The sequence below is a fragment of the Heteronotia binoei genome, chromosome 21, assembly GCF_032191835.1.
Source record: "Heteronotia binoei isolate CCM8104 ecotype False Entrance Well chromosome 21, APGP_CSIRO_Hbin_v1, whole genome shotgun sequence".
Taxonomy (NCBI): domain Eukaryota; kingdom Metazoa; phylum Chordata; class Lepidosauria; order Squamata; family Gekkonidae; genus Heteronotia; species Heteronotia binoei.
The window spans coordinates 114,071,792-114,088,006 of NC_083243.1; the positions used below are offsets into that span (position 1 = coordinate 114,071,792).

Genomic DNA, 16,215 nt, shown 5'->3' on the forward strand with positions numbered 1-16,215 from the left:
ACTTCTTTGTGACAATCCACTTGTTCACCCACTTCAGATCCAGTATCGCGCGAACATCTCTGTTTTTCTTGGGTACCACAAAGAAGACCGAGTATGCGCCTTGAAACTTCTCTGTCGTAGGAACTGGTTCGATGGCTTCTATCGATACTAGATGGTCAATGGCTAACAGTAGTGTTTGATGTTTTTCTGGAGATTGGGATCTGTGTACTTCCAGGAAACGCTGTCGGGGAAGTGAGTAAAATTCCAGAGAGTATCTGTTAGTTACTGTGTCCAGCATCCATCTGTCTGTTATAGTTTGGTGCCACACATGAGAGAATCTCTGGAGTCAGCCTCCTATCCGACCTGTGGCCAGATACCCGTCCCAGTCATGCTGAGGCGGGCTTCTTTGAACCTTTTGCGAGCTGGTTCTGTTTCCCTGTGAAGGGAGCTCTCCCGTCTCTGGATTTCGGTTGCCACCTTGTTCTATAGGGCTTAAATGAGGATTGCCTAGAGTCTCTCCGATTATCTTGAAAGGACTGGAACCTTTGCTTCGTCCTGTTGTCCCGACTCTTGGACGGCAGAACTTTTTTCTTATTTCTATCTTCGATGAGGTATCTGTCTAGACCGTCTCCAAAAAGTGAAGAACCTTTAAACGGAATTGCTGCCACCTTAGACCTAGCCGAAGGGTCCACATCCCAATTGCGGAGCCAGGTGTTCCGTCTGGCTGTAACGCTAGAGGCCATGGACCTAGCTGATAGCTGAACCGCCTCTAGAGTGGAGTCTGATGCAAATGAATGAATAGGATGCATGAATGCAAATGGGATGAATGAATAGAACTTTGAGAAATTCGAAGAAACAGTTTTTGGCTTAGCCGGGTGTTCCCACTCAGACCTAAAAATGGAGTAAAAACCAACAGGCAAGGGAACCTGCAGAGGTTTGAAGCCTGATTTTGGGATGATGTCTTCCATTCCCACCGGGAACTCTGCATCTTCCTCCTCCTTATATTTGGGAGTTTACTGATTCTGCAGTGCTTGGTTCACATTTGGAAGCAAGCGTGGATACACATCCGCAGGAAAAAGTTTGGAGTGAATAGAGGCTACCCCCTCCTCTTCCTCAGAGAGTTCCCCAGTATCTGGAGATAAGGAGGCATCCGAAATGTCAGATTCCTCTTCCTCTTGATCAGAGGGAGAGAAACTTAGCTCTGTTCTGCTGTGCTTGAGAGGTCTAGGAGAAAAACTTTCCTCCTCCCTATCTGTCTCCCTATGCTTAAGCTTGGATGCTCTCTTGGTTGGGAGGACTGGGTTGGTGGCTATAGCTGCTGCCTGAACCTCCTTCCTCACTAGCTCTTGGATCCATGAAAAAAGATTATTCTTCGCCTCATCTGCAGAGATATCAGCATGATGATCTGCTGCCCCTTCTTCCTGGGCTGGTGAGTCAGCCAGCTCCAGATCACAGGTGCCCTCCTCCATGACTGCTCCCTTGAAAAACCCGGTGGAGGCGGCCATCTTAGGGGGTATCGCACTGCAAGCACAAAAATTTTACACCCAAAATGGCTTCCATTCCGGCCAAAAAAACCCCTCAGACCCCCCCCCCCGCCAGTTCTGTAACTGGCCTTTATGCTTTTTTCCCTCTCCCTTTTTCACATAAGGCTAAATGCTGTAGCCATACCTCCTGGTTACTAAGGAGGGGAAGGAAAAGGAAGGGGGGGGGGGGACTATGCGCTGATGCCCCGACTGCTGTGAGGTAGCCCCAGTAGCCTTCGGCATCCTCGTGTTTTAGTAATAAAGGGAGTAAGGGCTAGGTCAGTAGACCTCCTCTTTCCCCACACCGTCCTGCAGTCCGTTCTCCTCGCGCGATCCCTACCGCAGTTGGTCTTGATCGCGTCGAGCGTCCTGCCTTCGGCGTTCTGGGAGGGCTACATGTGGGCCACGAGTCCTCTCCCAGTCTCTCTCCTGCTTTGTCGCTGCCCTCCAGGCCCCCGGGGTCTGCCGGAGTACCTTCAGCTAGCAACAAGGGAGCGGCTTGTTCCACGGCTTCAATGCACGTCCGGAGGGCCGGGAAGTAAAAAGGGGAACGGGCGTGCTCGTGCCTCGCAGCCGAGGCTCCTCCGACGCCTGAAGAGACTGCGGGGGTGAAATTCCTCCCCCCTGAAGAGTAGCGCGATGGCACTCTGTGAGTCTTCCTTTGTTTTCTTTACTTCTTTTTTTTCCGGGCATGGAGCCTCAAAAGGGCTCTAATAGCACGTCCTGCTTCGATGGCAGGGCTAAACAAAATGAGTTCCAAGGATCAAGCACCTCCCCTCCGGGTCAAGTTTGTTTAAGCCCTGCTATCGAAGAGGAGGAGCTATGATCCCAAGAGTGAGGACTGGCCCACTCCTGGGACCACTGGAGAACTGCAAGCAAGATCTATAGCGAAATGTCAGAATTATAAATATTACCAAGGAGCTACATCATGTGTAATAAGTACTTAAATTCTTTGTTTTTAATACTAATGTGCAATTCAAAGACAGCACTAGGCATTAATTGTTATAAACCATATATGCACATTTCCCCCATTTGTATTCACTCACAAATTCAGTAAGCATTCTAATTTTTATTTCCTGTTTACTGTTATCCAATACATCTACAGCATATGGAAAACTCATATGGACTTTCTAGCAAAGTTGATAAAACAGTTCATCTTCTAACAGAACTATTTTCAACTGAAACAACTGCATCAACAATACAGACTAGATATTACTTTTCATATATACCTTCAAGTAACTGAACAACCATCTTATGCATTAAAGCACACTGTGCGATTACTCTTGCAAGTTTGATTAAGTATGTTTAACAATATATCACTATACAAAAACCAAGGAAACAATCTTGGATTTTTAAAGAATTGTTTCAAGTTAATTCAAATAAATAAATAATTGTTCATCTTACGCTGAGTTTTTATCTTCCTATTTTTGTACTTGGTTTCCTTTTGTTACTCAGTTTCCATATTTTTGCTAAGAAGACCACTAATATGTCATTTTTTCAATACAAAGTAAGATGGACTGGATTTTCCAAGTTAGCTTTAAGTCTTCCCAGAAATTTTGAAGCAAGTTCATCGTCCACCATTCGCCCATCGCTTGACAGAGTCACTGCCATGAGTTGGTGCTGCTGAAGTCTCTCATTCCCTTCTTCATCCACCACAATCCCAAGTTCCATTCGAATTCGTCCCATGGCTAAGAAACAAGCTTGAGGAGGGCTTATAAAACCAATGAAGCTGCTTATGCCGAACATGCTAAGATCTGAAATGCTGGGGGGGCGGGGCGAGAAAAGACACCAAAAGGTAAGTATAAACACAGAAGTCACAAGGGAAACAAATCTAGGAAACAGCCATTGATGAATTCAAATGTAGGAATTACTAACAAAAATGTAATACAATAAATATTTGCAATTTTTGCTTAACATTTTGTGATCCAATAAAGATTTAAAATAACTGAAAATGGCATACAAAAGAAGTCCTTGCTAGGGATGGGCTCAAACCGAACCATGAATCAAAATTTGTCATGAACCAGGCCCCAAGTTCATGAAGCAGTTTGAAAAGCGAGACAGGTCAGCACCAATGAATTAACTGCCAGCAACCATTAAACTGGTCAGTTTCGCTTCTCCAGGAAGCAGGTGGAAGCAAAACCAGCCCCTGAAATGGCTGCCAGTCATTTAAACCTAGCAGCCTGGTGGGTCTGCAACCATTAAACTGCCTCCTTCCCCCCCAAGCCAATCTGCGCACAACTTGAAGGGTACATAGAGGAGCATCCAAGGGAGGTCCATTGCAAGTTTGATGCCTCTATAATAATAGATTTGGGAAGGGACTCCATGGTTATCTAGTCCAGCCCTCTGCACAATGCAGGAACTCACAAATACCTCCCCCCCACACCCAGTAACACCTGCTCCATGCCCAGAAGATGACAAAAACCCTCTAGCACATGGTGTGTGTGGGTGTTTTACAGACTTCCCCCTTTTGCACATTGGACCCCAAGATCTCAGCCCCCCTAAATCCACTCCTCACCAAACTTGGAGGGCAGGTAGAGGAAAGTCAGCTGGAGACTCGCTGTGAGTTTGGTGTTTCTAGTCCACAGGGGGCCATTCTACAGCACCATGAACCTCATGAACCCACAAACTGGTTTGCGAAAGTTCACAGTTCATGAAGCCCCATGAATACAAACCTCCATTTTCCTGGTCTGTGCCCATCCCTAGTCCTTACTATTCCTCATTTATATTAAAACAGTCAGATGGAATTGATTTATTTAAAATGTATATGCCTCTCTCTACAACCACCACTCAAGGCAGTTCACTACAATGAAACCCAATAAATGTGACCAGTAATAAAATTTTAATTTACTCCCCAAACCAATTATACTAGCTAAAAATAACTTAAAACTACAGGACAAAGACAGCCCTAAAACAAAATAGACAGCAAAACAAAAATTATAAGATAGTCAGAAACGAGGACAACAAAAACTATATAATTGATGGCAATTTTTAGAAATCTAACTTTTGATAACAACCTCAGCATGTTTTTTGCTTTCCTATAGCCAAACTAAGAAGGCTGGAGTCTACTAAAAATAAAACAGACATCCAGCCAATCTCCAATAGCAACATTCTTTTAGGCTCCCCCCCACCTTGTCATGTCCCCTCCATCTTTAGAACCCTTATGGTACACATCTCCTTTTCCTCAACCCACCATTGGCTAAAATGGCAGTGGCAGTTCCAAATAACATACCACAGTAGTTGAGTACTAAATATTACATGGCATTTGTTGCCAGACAACTGATCAGCATAAAAGGCCCGACTGTTCTGGATATGCTGTGACCACTCACACTGAAGACAGACAAGAAAAGAAATTGTATTCCATAAGATGTTCCATAAATTAAGGAATGTCATTGCTACAGAGGAAATCTCCGCATTAACAAGCCATTCTTAACCTGCCTTTTAACCCATTCATCTTAATAAACTCCTAAGAATATATAAGATTTAAGATGCTGGGATACTGCTGGCATCTTAGTTCCTATGTTTATTCCTATGTTAGTTCCTATGTTTATTGCTACACAGAGGAAACAATTCATTACTGATCCATTCCTAACCGGCCTTTTAAACCCATTCATCTTTATAAACTCATAAAAATATATAAGATTTAAGAAACTGGGATACAGTTAGGGCTTTTATGTGCCATATTTGCATTCTGAGAATTCTGAACATAGTTCCTATGTTTATTGCTACATAGAGGTTTTTGCATAACCAGGGCCTAATCAGCCAAGGACAAAACAGATTCAGAAAATAGATTCAATGTGGTAAAAAGCAAATAGCCAGGGTGGTGCAAAATACTTTACCACAGCAGCAAACACCAGAGATGCCTAGCAAAGTGAAAAAAAATATTTCATGCCTTTCTAGGCATTCTGTATTCCAATTACCGGTAAGTCAAGTATCTTACATAGGTATTAACCAAAAGTGCACATTAGAACCTTGTTATAGTAACCATTTATCCACAATAAGTCCTGAGTTCAAGAAACTACACTCCTGCACAGATAAAACTAATACATAATGCCAGAGATGTTAGGTTCCCATAACTATGAATCTTAACTTATTGGTGAACAATACACAGGCTAACTGGAGAAGGATCCAGTTTTTCTTTATATGGCCAGTAGTTGGGGATACTGCTTATCTTGCAGCTAGTTACTGCAGTGTGCTGTTGCTTGTAACCCAAAACTGCATTCTACTTAGAAATGTATGTCACTCAGATGCATGGAGCAAGGCCAGAGTTGGCTGGGGGGGGGGGGGGGGGAAGGTGCGGTTGGGAGAGACAAGGCTAGTGAGTTCCACTTCCCCAGCTTTTTGTTGTTGGAACAGCAGTGCACACAGAAAAAACACATATGATTAAAATGTACAACCATCAGGAGTCTGGACATGACTCTGGATGCCACCCTATCTATGAAGGTGCAAGTCACAAAGGCTGCCAAGCTGGCATTCTTCCAACTGCACCAGGTCAGGTAACTGGCTCCTGTCTTGCCCTGACCGAGTCACAGTAATCCACACAATGGTCACCTCTGGGATAGATTACTGTAATTTGCTCTACACAGGCCTACCCTTGCACCTGACCAGAAGTTCCAGAATATAGCTGCACGGATTCTCATGAGGGGCCCCTGGATGGCACACATCCATCCGGTGCTGTGTGAGCTTCTGGCTTCCAGTGCAGCAGCAGGGATTGGGTGATTCACAAATCAAATAAATAAATAAATAACCACAATTAATTAATTAATTAATTAATACTATTTCCAATGCACAGCTGGGGACAAGTCCTTCTACCAGTAACCAAGCATATAAGGATACTACTGGCGCATATAAGGATACTAGCCCAGCAGACCATCACAGCATAGGCACATGGAATTTATTTCAGGACAACTGGGTGGATATATCAGGATGCATGCCATGAGGCCATATCATTCTGCTCTCACATCTATAAACTCAATATAAACAAGCATGCAGGAGGGAATGAAGAGAAACCATACAAGCGAGAGTGACGGGAAATAACAGACATAAACACCAAGCACAAAATAAAATTTTCCAAAACAATTACCCAACATTCCACAGAAAAGAAAAAAGGGGTATGTCTATAACATGATATTGGAATGTGTAGCGTATGCTCCAAACTACAGCCACTCCTACCATTCCCAAACCATTCATATTTTTTCATTGTCACTTGCATAACATAACTAGGAACACAGTCCAGTGGTAAGAGGAATTAGAAGAAACTAACTCCTTACACACATGCAAGAGCAACAGCCTTCTGATACACATAGATGTTTCAGATTCTGAATGTTAATGATTGAACAAAACAGGCCCAATAATTTTTGCCATTTCAGCAAAGTTCTTATTATCCTTGGAAAGATAACTGTGAATCACTGGATGCTTGCCCAGAAATAAATCTTGCAATGTGAAGAACAAACAAACCACTAGTTTAAAACACTTAGTTCTTTAGGAAAGTCAGCTCTGAACTCAGAACTGCTTACATCTTAGAATCAAAGGAGACAACTTAAATGGTTTCCATAGAATCACTTGTGTTTCCTACAACTGGATTTTTAAAAGATAGCCACACTCAAAACACCTCTGAATCTCTCAGATGTGGGCTACGTAAGATTACCTAATTCTTCTGAAAGTGCTTAGCCAAGAACCTCAGAAATTGCATTACATCTTTTAATCTTAATACAGAGGAAGTTTGCTTTTCATTTGAGGAATAAAGTCAGAAAAAACCAAACTCATTCCACAGCAGAAAAGATCACAGGAACCTCCACTGGTAGATAAACCTGCATGCAGTCGACGATTATAAGAAATTTAAGATAATCAAGTTCAACTGGTCTACTTGCTTGAGAGCAGGGGTGTCAAACATACAGCCCATGGACCAGAACCACCTTGCCAGGGTTTTAATCCGGTTTGCAAACAAGTGGTGAAAGGGAGTGGAAGGAACCACGCTTTCAGCTTCTGAGGAGAGCATGTACTTTGGGGCTGTCTTCTCTCCCCCTCCCCCAATGAATGAAGTAGATGGGGCCAAAAGCCACTTCCTGTTCCCAAACAAATTCTACTCTCTCACTATTTGGAACTGCACAAGGGAAGAGCAGCATAAGCCTGAAAGGTCAGTTAGAGCAGAAGTGAGTGGACAACTGGGAATGAGGAGCATGAAAGGTGAGCGTATGTCTGTGTGTGTCTGGGTTTGTTTGCTGTTTTTGTTGTGTATTTCACTTTGTTATCTCTGTGGCAGAGACTGAAATGTTTTTTCTTGGTTCCAGTGTTTCTCTGTTTTCCTCTTAAATTGTTGCATCACGAGTGTCACTAGACTTTTTTTTTTTAAATTCACAGAGCAGTTCAGCCCGTTTACTGGCTTTTCAAAAAGTCACATCAAGTGACTGAAGCTGCAGTCAAGGCAAACTATATAATCACACACAAACTAGCAGTGTCATAAAAACCGTTTTCAGAAGGGGAGTTTATTAAAAAGTGTGTGCTCGTGGCTGCAGAATTAGTCTGTCCAGATCAGGAGCAGGCTTTTGCAAATCTATGACTCTCAAGAAAACATGGTTGCAGAGAGAATTTGTGATCCATCTGAGAATATTCACAGGTAACTGACAGAAAAAGCTGAGTCCTTTATTGCATTTTCAGTTGCAATAGATGAAAGCACAGATGTTACTGATGTAGCATAGCTTGCAATCTTTATTCACAGAGTTGATCAAGAGATGCATGTCATTGAAGAATTTGCAGAAATCATTCCTATTAAAGACATAACCACAGGCGATGACATCTTCAAGAACTTGGTAGCAGTTCTATATAAAATAAGTGCTGACTGGACAAAAGTGGTGAGTCTGGCCACAGATGGTACACCACAGGTGGAGTTGCTGTAAAACTCAAAGAAAAAGTGGTAGCTGCAAACCCACAACATCAGTTTTTCAATTTCCACTGCATTTTGCACCAAAAAACTGCAGAAAAATACTGAAAATGGATAATGTCATAACAACTGTTAATTTTATTTGAATCAGAGGCCTCAGCTATTGACAATTTAACAGTCTTCTGGAAGAAAGCTTGTTCAGATATGGGGCACCATATCACACTGAAGTGCAATGGTTAAGTCGTGGAGCTCTACTGAAATGTTTCTATGAACTACAAAGTGAAATACAGGTATTTATGGCGAAAAAAGAGAAGACTGTCCCTGAAACAAAATTCAATTAATGGTTTCAAGATCTTGCTTTTATGGTTCATATTACAGAACACCTGAACTGTCTCAACACAAAAATACAGGATCAAAACAAAGTTGTGACAGAATATTATGGCAGCATTTGTGCCTTTGAGATGAAGCTTCAGCTTTGGGGAAAGCAACTTCAAGAAGATAATTTGGAGCACTTTCCCACCATGAAATCTCTGTCCAGTGATCATATACTGACAGAGAAGTACAGAAGAAAAATTTCCAAACTCAGAAATGAAATTTAAGAAAGATTTTCTGACTACTGAAACCTAACAAAAGATTTTGGAATTTTCCATAATCCATTTTGTGTGGATGAGGTTCCAGAGGAGCTTCAGATGGAAATAACTGCTCTGCAGTTGATGGTGTACTGAAAGGTAAGCTTTCTGAAGCTGGCATTAGCAAATTTTACACCAGTTTCTGGGTCCTAATTACCCCTAACCTAAGTCTTCTGCTTTGAAAATTCAGTCTATGTTTGGGAGAACATATGTCTGTGAATAGCACTTTTCTGTAATGAATGTCAGTAAATCAAAAGTACATTCACAGCTTACAGATACACACCTGAGCAAGGTGCTCAAGACTGCTACAGCACAGACATTGTCTCCAGATTTTGATACAATAATTCAGAGCAAGAGGTGTCAGTTACCAAGAAGTGTAAACGAAATACTGCAAGAGTGTTAATGTTTCAAGTATGTTTTATTTTACGTTAAAATATATATTTAATTGTGTGTTTTTTATAAAGTTTAGATCTCTGCTACCTGGCATTACATTTTATGACACACATGGCCTGGCCTGACCCATATATATCAGATCTGGCCCTCATAACAAATGGGTTTGAGACTCCAGCACACATATTTAATTACACAAGCTCATTTCACACAGCAATTGTGTGGGATGTGGTAATACATACAATAAGGAGTTAAAATACCTGAAAGATCCTCCTTGGTATTCTTCTGGTAGCAATTTCCCATCTCTTGCTTTCTTTGCTAGAGCCTAAATAAAGCCCAAAGTGTATTAATGGACGTAACATTCAGCAACATGAAAGAAAATGGATTAGTAAAATTAAGATTCTTTGAAACATATTTGGCTCATATAAGTATTTCTGTCAGACAGCTGTTTTCCTAAATGATTAGAAATCAAGTGATTCTGCCAGCTGTTACAATTTGTGACAGCAGAACTGCAAGTTGTATCTTCTGGGAATAGGCTTCTATTCCCACACTGGAGGTTTGATCACTCTGGGTCTTCCATAGTGATTTCTCTGTTAGCTTGGCACTCAAAATCTCACTGTATACTGTAATTGCCTTAGTCAACATTTTGCCTTATGGACAGCTTGTTTTGTATTCAACAGCTAGCCATGCAAACAAGAAGACTCCAAAAGACAAATACTTTGAAAATGTTTCCTCTGTGCACACTGCTCTGTTCTGGAGGATGTATGGAACAGATCTATCCAATATCAAGCATGCCCTCATCTATGGTCTTGATTTTTTAGAAAACAGTGCTTAGAGATCACCTTCCTTTTCAGAGACATGCTCAGTATCAGTGAAAAATAATATATTTTTAAAAAACCCTATTGGTAAATATTAAAATGAAACAACAAATACTTGATCAAAACCACTATGAATAACCAGTAGATTCAGCTTTATTGGAACTGAAAAGTTATAAAAGTCACAATGCGGAGGCAGAGGGTGATAAGTTCTTGGAGCATGGGTGGCTGCTCCACCCTGGCCAGTTCGTCCAGGACTTCCTCTGCCAACCCCTCAGTAAACTCGTCCATCTGGGCAGCCTCATTCCACGCCAAGTCTTGGGCCAGGAGCTTGAATTCGGTGACATACTGAGCCACCGAGGATTTGCCTTGTTTTAGGGCCCTGATTTTCCGGTTGGCTGTGGCTGCTTGGACTGGGTTTGAGAAGGCAGCAGACAGGTGGGCCTCAACCCCCTGGTAATCAATCAGTAGGGGAGAGGACTCAACCAGTAGGGGTGTGGCCCACTTGGCCGCCTGCTCCTTTAACAGACTAATAATAAAACACACCTTTGTTTTGTCATTGGGGAAGTCCCGTGCTCTTAGTTCGAAGTACAGCCGACATTGCGCTAGGAAAGCAGGAAATTCTTCCACGGCACCCCCAAATCTGTCAGGTGGGGGAACTGGGCACTTGGCTGGAGCACTGGCCGCAGGTTGTTGCTGCAAGTGCACTACTGCCTGTGTCAGCTGCTGCACCTGGGCTTGGAGGGCAGCCAGTAGTCCTGCGGTTCCACTTGCTTCACCATCCATCCTGTGGAATGGATGTTTGTAGTGGTGGAAGCAATCTGTTACGGGCTGGGGCCGGGTCAGGCAAAGTCCAGGGGCAGTCCAAGGTCTGTAGCTGGTGAGCAAAGAGGGTCCAAGGCGCTAAAACCGATTCACAGTCCAGGTATCGCAGGTCAGAGGTTCAGAAGCCGAAGTCAGGGGGTCCAGAAGTCAAAGCCAAAGTCAGGGGGTCCAGAAGCCAAAGTCAAAAGCCGAAGTGGATGCTAGAACGTCAGGTAAGTGACTAGTTGCTTCCACAAAGCCTCCTCCCAAAGCCCACAGCTATATATAGCCCTCTGCTGTCTGTTGCCCATTTGGGCTAATTGCTGGCTCAGAGAGGCAGCCAGGATCCTGCTGAGACTCAAGCATCCTCACTCCTAGAAGGGCCAGAATCCTTTCAAAACTCAGGGAGTGTCTTGCTCGTGAGCGTGCCGCCCTCCTCCGATCCCTGAGGTCCTGACGAGGGCGGTCACGCACACGAGCCACCCGAGAGGGCGAGGCAGGGGGGCTTGGATCTTCTCCAGCAGGAGGCAGGGGCACTGGTGCAGGTGGCAGGGGCACAGTTTCTTCTGCAGGCTCAGCTTCTTCTGCAGGGTCCCCAGTACCCATGACAGGTGGCAATGTAGAAAACTCTCAGGCAGCAGTTGAAACAAGCCATGTGGATGGAGCAGGGGAGCTGGGTGCCAAGAGACCTGATGATGTGCTATGAAAGAATGCTGCTGGGAGGGGAGGCTGTGCTCATGGCCCATGACCACTGAGTATTGGTGAACAAGCATGACCCCTGCCACATCCTCTCATGGCCCTGAACAGCAGATCATGCAGCCACACAACCCAATAGTGCCCAATGAGAAGTGGGGTGGTGTCTGTAATGGAGAGGAGTGACGGACCCCAAGGAGTAATGGCAAGGACAGACAGATCAGCCCCCAAGAAGAAGAGAGGTGGTGTTTGAAATGGAAAGGAGTAAGGCACTCCAAGCAGTAACTCTGAAACAAGGCAGCCCCCCCCCCTGCAAGAGAAGGAGAGTGGTGTTTGAAATGGAGAAGAGTCAAGGGAAGAAACCCCAAGCAGTAACTCTAGAACAAGGCAGGTCTCTCCTCCCCCCCACAATGAGAAGTGGGGTGCTGTTTGAAATGAAGAGAAGTAAGGGACACAGAGTAGTAACTCTGGAACAAGGCAGGAACACCCAGATCAGCCACCAAGGAGAAGGTCGGTGGTGATTGAAATAAAGAGGAGTAAGGGACCCCAGGCAGTAAATCTAGAACCAGGAAGGTACTCCCCTTTAAAGAAATATGTATGTGTGCTGTTTAAGAGATCAAAATATTAAACTGGATTGTTTTGTCCAGTCATACCTGATCTAATGGCTGAAAATTAATCCTTTGTGGCAGCTAAATAAAATAATAAGCATAAACATTTCACTAAAGGCAATTCTGCTCCATGTGAAAAATTTAATAACAGGCCATTAAACAATTTAAAAACAACTTGTCAATTACTATACTGTCACAATCTCAAATTATCCTATATGGATGAATCTATGAAAAAGCAAATAACTGGTTTTCGCAGCTAAGACTAATCATCTGGGCAGGACTCTGGCATGTCATATATTCTGCAGTGCCTTCAATGACTAAGATGCTTTTAAAAGGCAGTAAACAAAACATTCAAAGGAATAGTGAGAAAACCCAGTACTTGTTGGAAGGGGGGTATTTTTTTCCATTGAGAATTCGTATTACCCTCTTTGTGGTTTTGCTGAAAATGGCACTCAAAATTAATCTCTCTTTTAGGAACTTTCAATAAATGTAGGGCAGAAACTAAATGTATTTGTTGGCTTTAATCTCAATTAAAATCCATGAATGTTTTCCAGGAAACAAAATAAGATACAGTAATTCCTGTGGAATGGGACATTATCACAGATGTTTCTTATCCAGAGGAGCACAGCTTGAAAGCATGCTGAAGGATTTTTTTTAGGCACATCATATACTTTGTTGCAAATCAATGTGCTTTCTATTCTACTCCTAAAGATTACCAAGTAAAGATTACCAAGTACCAACCTTCGAAGAAGCAGCAATTTCCTGAACTCCCTTGGTTGCAGCATCTTTTATAATTGGTGTAATGAAACCTTGGTCTGTTGCCACAGTAATTGAGATGTCTATAGATTGCAGCTGCTGGGGGCCCTCTCCATCCCAGATCACATTCACATCTGGCATTTGCTGGAAGAAGGAAACACAGTGAGACACAGCTGTTAGATGAATAATGATGCAACTAATTACTAAATATAAGGAAAACCTTTTAGAATTTATGGAGACATAGGTATTTACATCTATGCACAGGTTTTAGATTTACTAACACAAGGTCAATAACAATGACAAAAGATCTGTCATACCATCTTTGAAAAGATTTCACTTAATAGCTAATATCCAAGCATGCCTTAGTCACAAAGCATGAATGCACCTTGTAAACATGGAAACTGTATAGCTGGGCACAGTCAGAAGCAGCGATAAACCAATATAGTTGCTGAGCTGTTGATAAGTTAGTAACACAATGGGATATTCCTTCAGATATCAACTCTCACCTTTGGACACCTGGGAAACAAGAATTTTAACAGTCTACCCCAACCATAAGGATTTTCTGTCCGCACTTTGATTAGAGAAGAAAAATACTACTGAATATTAAAAAGGGCAGGAACCCCACAACATATCTGTGTCAAAAGTAACTGATTAGAAGAGCTATTTTAAAAACAAATGTGAAACTTGTTAATTTCAAATTTGACATTTTATAATTAGAATGAATATGTCTCAAACACATAGCTGTGATAAGGCTTAAGGCAATAATGTTAAATAGCAACTTGCAAAATGCAATACTACTTTGTTTTTGGTAGCTACCTTAAATACTAATAGCTACTGTAACCAAGAACAATGCAAAACATTCTGAAAATAAATTTATACTTTTTTCTTGCAAAGAAATCTGAAATATGATACTTTGAAATTTCTGAATAAAAAGTACACATACGTGCTTTAGAAATTCTTTTATCATCATCAGCAGGTTAACAGAACAGGAAGGGGAGACCAATTTAATTACCGGTAGGTTTCCCTTCCTCATTGCCACTTCCTATTCCCCATGGTTTTTTGTCCACTTAAGCCCTTTTAAGCCACTTAAGCCCTCCAGTATCAGCATTTGGGAAGGCTCAACATCAGATTCTTCTAGGCTGGCTATGCAAGTTGGAGGAGTTGTTTAGCAGTAGTTCTACTCCTGTCTCTCTAGAAAGTCACAAGTTGGAATGTGTCCAGAGGACGGCCACAAAGATGGTGAAGGGTCTGAAGACCAAGTCCTATGAGAAAAGAGCTGGGTATGTTTAGCCTGGAGAGAAGACAACTGAGAGGTGATATGATAGCCTCTTCAAGCACTTGAAGGGCTGTCATAGAGAGGACAGTGCGGAGTTGTTTTCTGTTGTCCCAAAACATAGGACCAAAACCAGTGGGCTGAAATTAAATCAAAAGGGTTTCTGGCTCAACATTAAGAATAACTTCCTGGCAGATTGGTTTCTCAGTGGAACAGGCTTTCTTGGGAGGTGGTGGACTCGCCTTCTTTGGAGTTTTTTAAACAGAAGCTAGATGGCCATTTGACAGCAATGCTGATTCTGTGAACTTAGGCAGATCACGGGAAGAAGGGCAGGAAGGGTTGCATCAGTGCTTAGTTCTTGTGGCCCTTTCTTATATGTCCAGGGAAGGACAGGTTTTTTACCTGTAATTGATGATCTTCGAGTGGTCATCTGTGCAGTCACACATATGGGTTTAACCGCAGGATCGAGCCCATCTCGGAGAATTCAAAGCAATCCTAAAGCGTTATTTTTGGCGCGCCTTTCCCCTCGTCCCGGGGAGGGGGCAGCGACTGCGCATGCCCAGACGAGGGGGAGGCGGCCAACCCACTCAGTTTCTTCCCGCCGCCGGGTAGGTGTACAAGGTGAAATGATGTGATAGTCCAGCAGCGGGGAAGGCTGGGTGGGTATGTGTGACTGCACAGATGACCACTCGAAGATCATCAGTTACAGGTAAGAAACCTGTCCATCTTCATCGTGGTCTCTGTGCAGTCCCACATATGGGTGACTGGCAAGCTACCTTGCAGGAGGCGGGTGCTGGATCTGTAAAAAAGATCTGCAAGTTAGAGTAGAATAAGCAAAATGAATTTGTACTCACAAGTCCGCAGATGACTTAGTCGAAGATTGATCTCAGCACAGCCTGCCCAAAGGATGTGTCGCGCCGGGCACGAACGTCAAGAGCGTAGTGCGAGGCGAAGGTAGATGGGGACGACCAGACCGCGGCAGCGCAAATGTCCTCCATCGGAACGCCCTTACAGAAGGCTGTAGAGGTTGCGACAGCTCTGGTAGAGTGAGCTCGCAAGTGCTCAGGTACGGGCTGCTTAGCCAGTTCATAGCATAAAGATATCGTGGAGGTAATCCACTTGGAGAATCTTTGAGTTGAAATTTTAGTACCCTGATTATGGGTAGCATAAGAGACAAAGAGTCTATTGTCCTGTCGGAACTGTTTAGTCCTTTCGATGTAGAAGGCCAGAGCTCTGCGTACATCTAGGTGATGCAGAGTGCGTTGGGCTGTGTCTGTAGGATTCTGGAAGAACGCAGGCAAGACGGAAGGCTTCCCAAGGTGGAAAGGCGATACGACCTTAGGTAAAAAGGCAGGATCAGGGCGCAGCACTACCTTGTCATGGTGAAAAATAGTGTACGGAGGGTCTGACCTGAAAGCGCAAATGTCGCTTGCTCGTTTGCCAGTGGTGACGGCTACTAGAAGGGCAGTCTTCCATGTCAAAAGGCTTAAGGAGATGGAACCCATTGGCTCAAATGGTGGCTTCATTAGCTGACTGAGGACCAAGGATAGGCTCCAAGCAGGTTGTATTTTGCGAATTGGAGGATGAAGGTGGAAAATTCCCTTCAGGAAAGCCTTAGTGGCGGAGTGCGAGAATACAGTGGAGCCGTCAATGCGAGGATGGAATGCCGAGATAGCTGCCAAGTGCACTTTCAGAGAGGAGTGAGAGAGACCAGCTTTGGAGAGCGTCAGGGTGTAGGTTAAAATCTGATTAATATTTGCCGACTCAGGGTGAAAGGAATGTAATTCTGCATATTTAGAGAAATGCTTCCACTTGAGGTTATAGGCCTTTCTAGTGGCTGGTTTCCTAGCATTGAGGATGATATGACA

The 16,215-nt window shown here is 43.3% G+C and overlaps 1 protein-coding gene across 1 annotated transcript in view; it reads right to left on the minus strand.

Moving 5' to 3' along the window:
• Positions 1-2,551: 2,551 nt before the first annotated feature.
• PDHX (pyruvate dehydrogenase complex component X) overlaps positions 2,552-16,215 on the minus strand; it is a 78,065-nt gene continuing 64,401 nt past the window's right edge. The window contains exons 9-11 of the mRNA XM_060261207.1: positions 13,060-13,218; positions 9,659-9,723; positions 2,552-3,264 (exon numbers count right to left, since the gene is read on the minus strand). Of these exons, the coding sequence (XP_060117190.1) occupies positions 3,000-3,264; positions 9,659-9,723; positions 13,060-13,218 (489 nt within the window). The 3' untranslated portion in view covers positions 2,552-2,999. The remainder of the gene's footprint in view (positions 3,265-9,658; positions 9,724-13,059; positions 13,219-16,215) is intronic.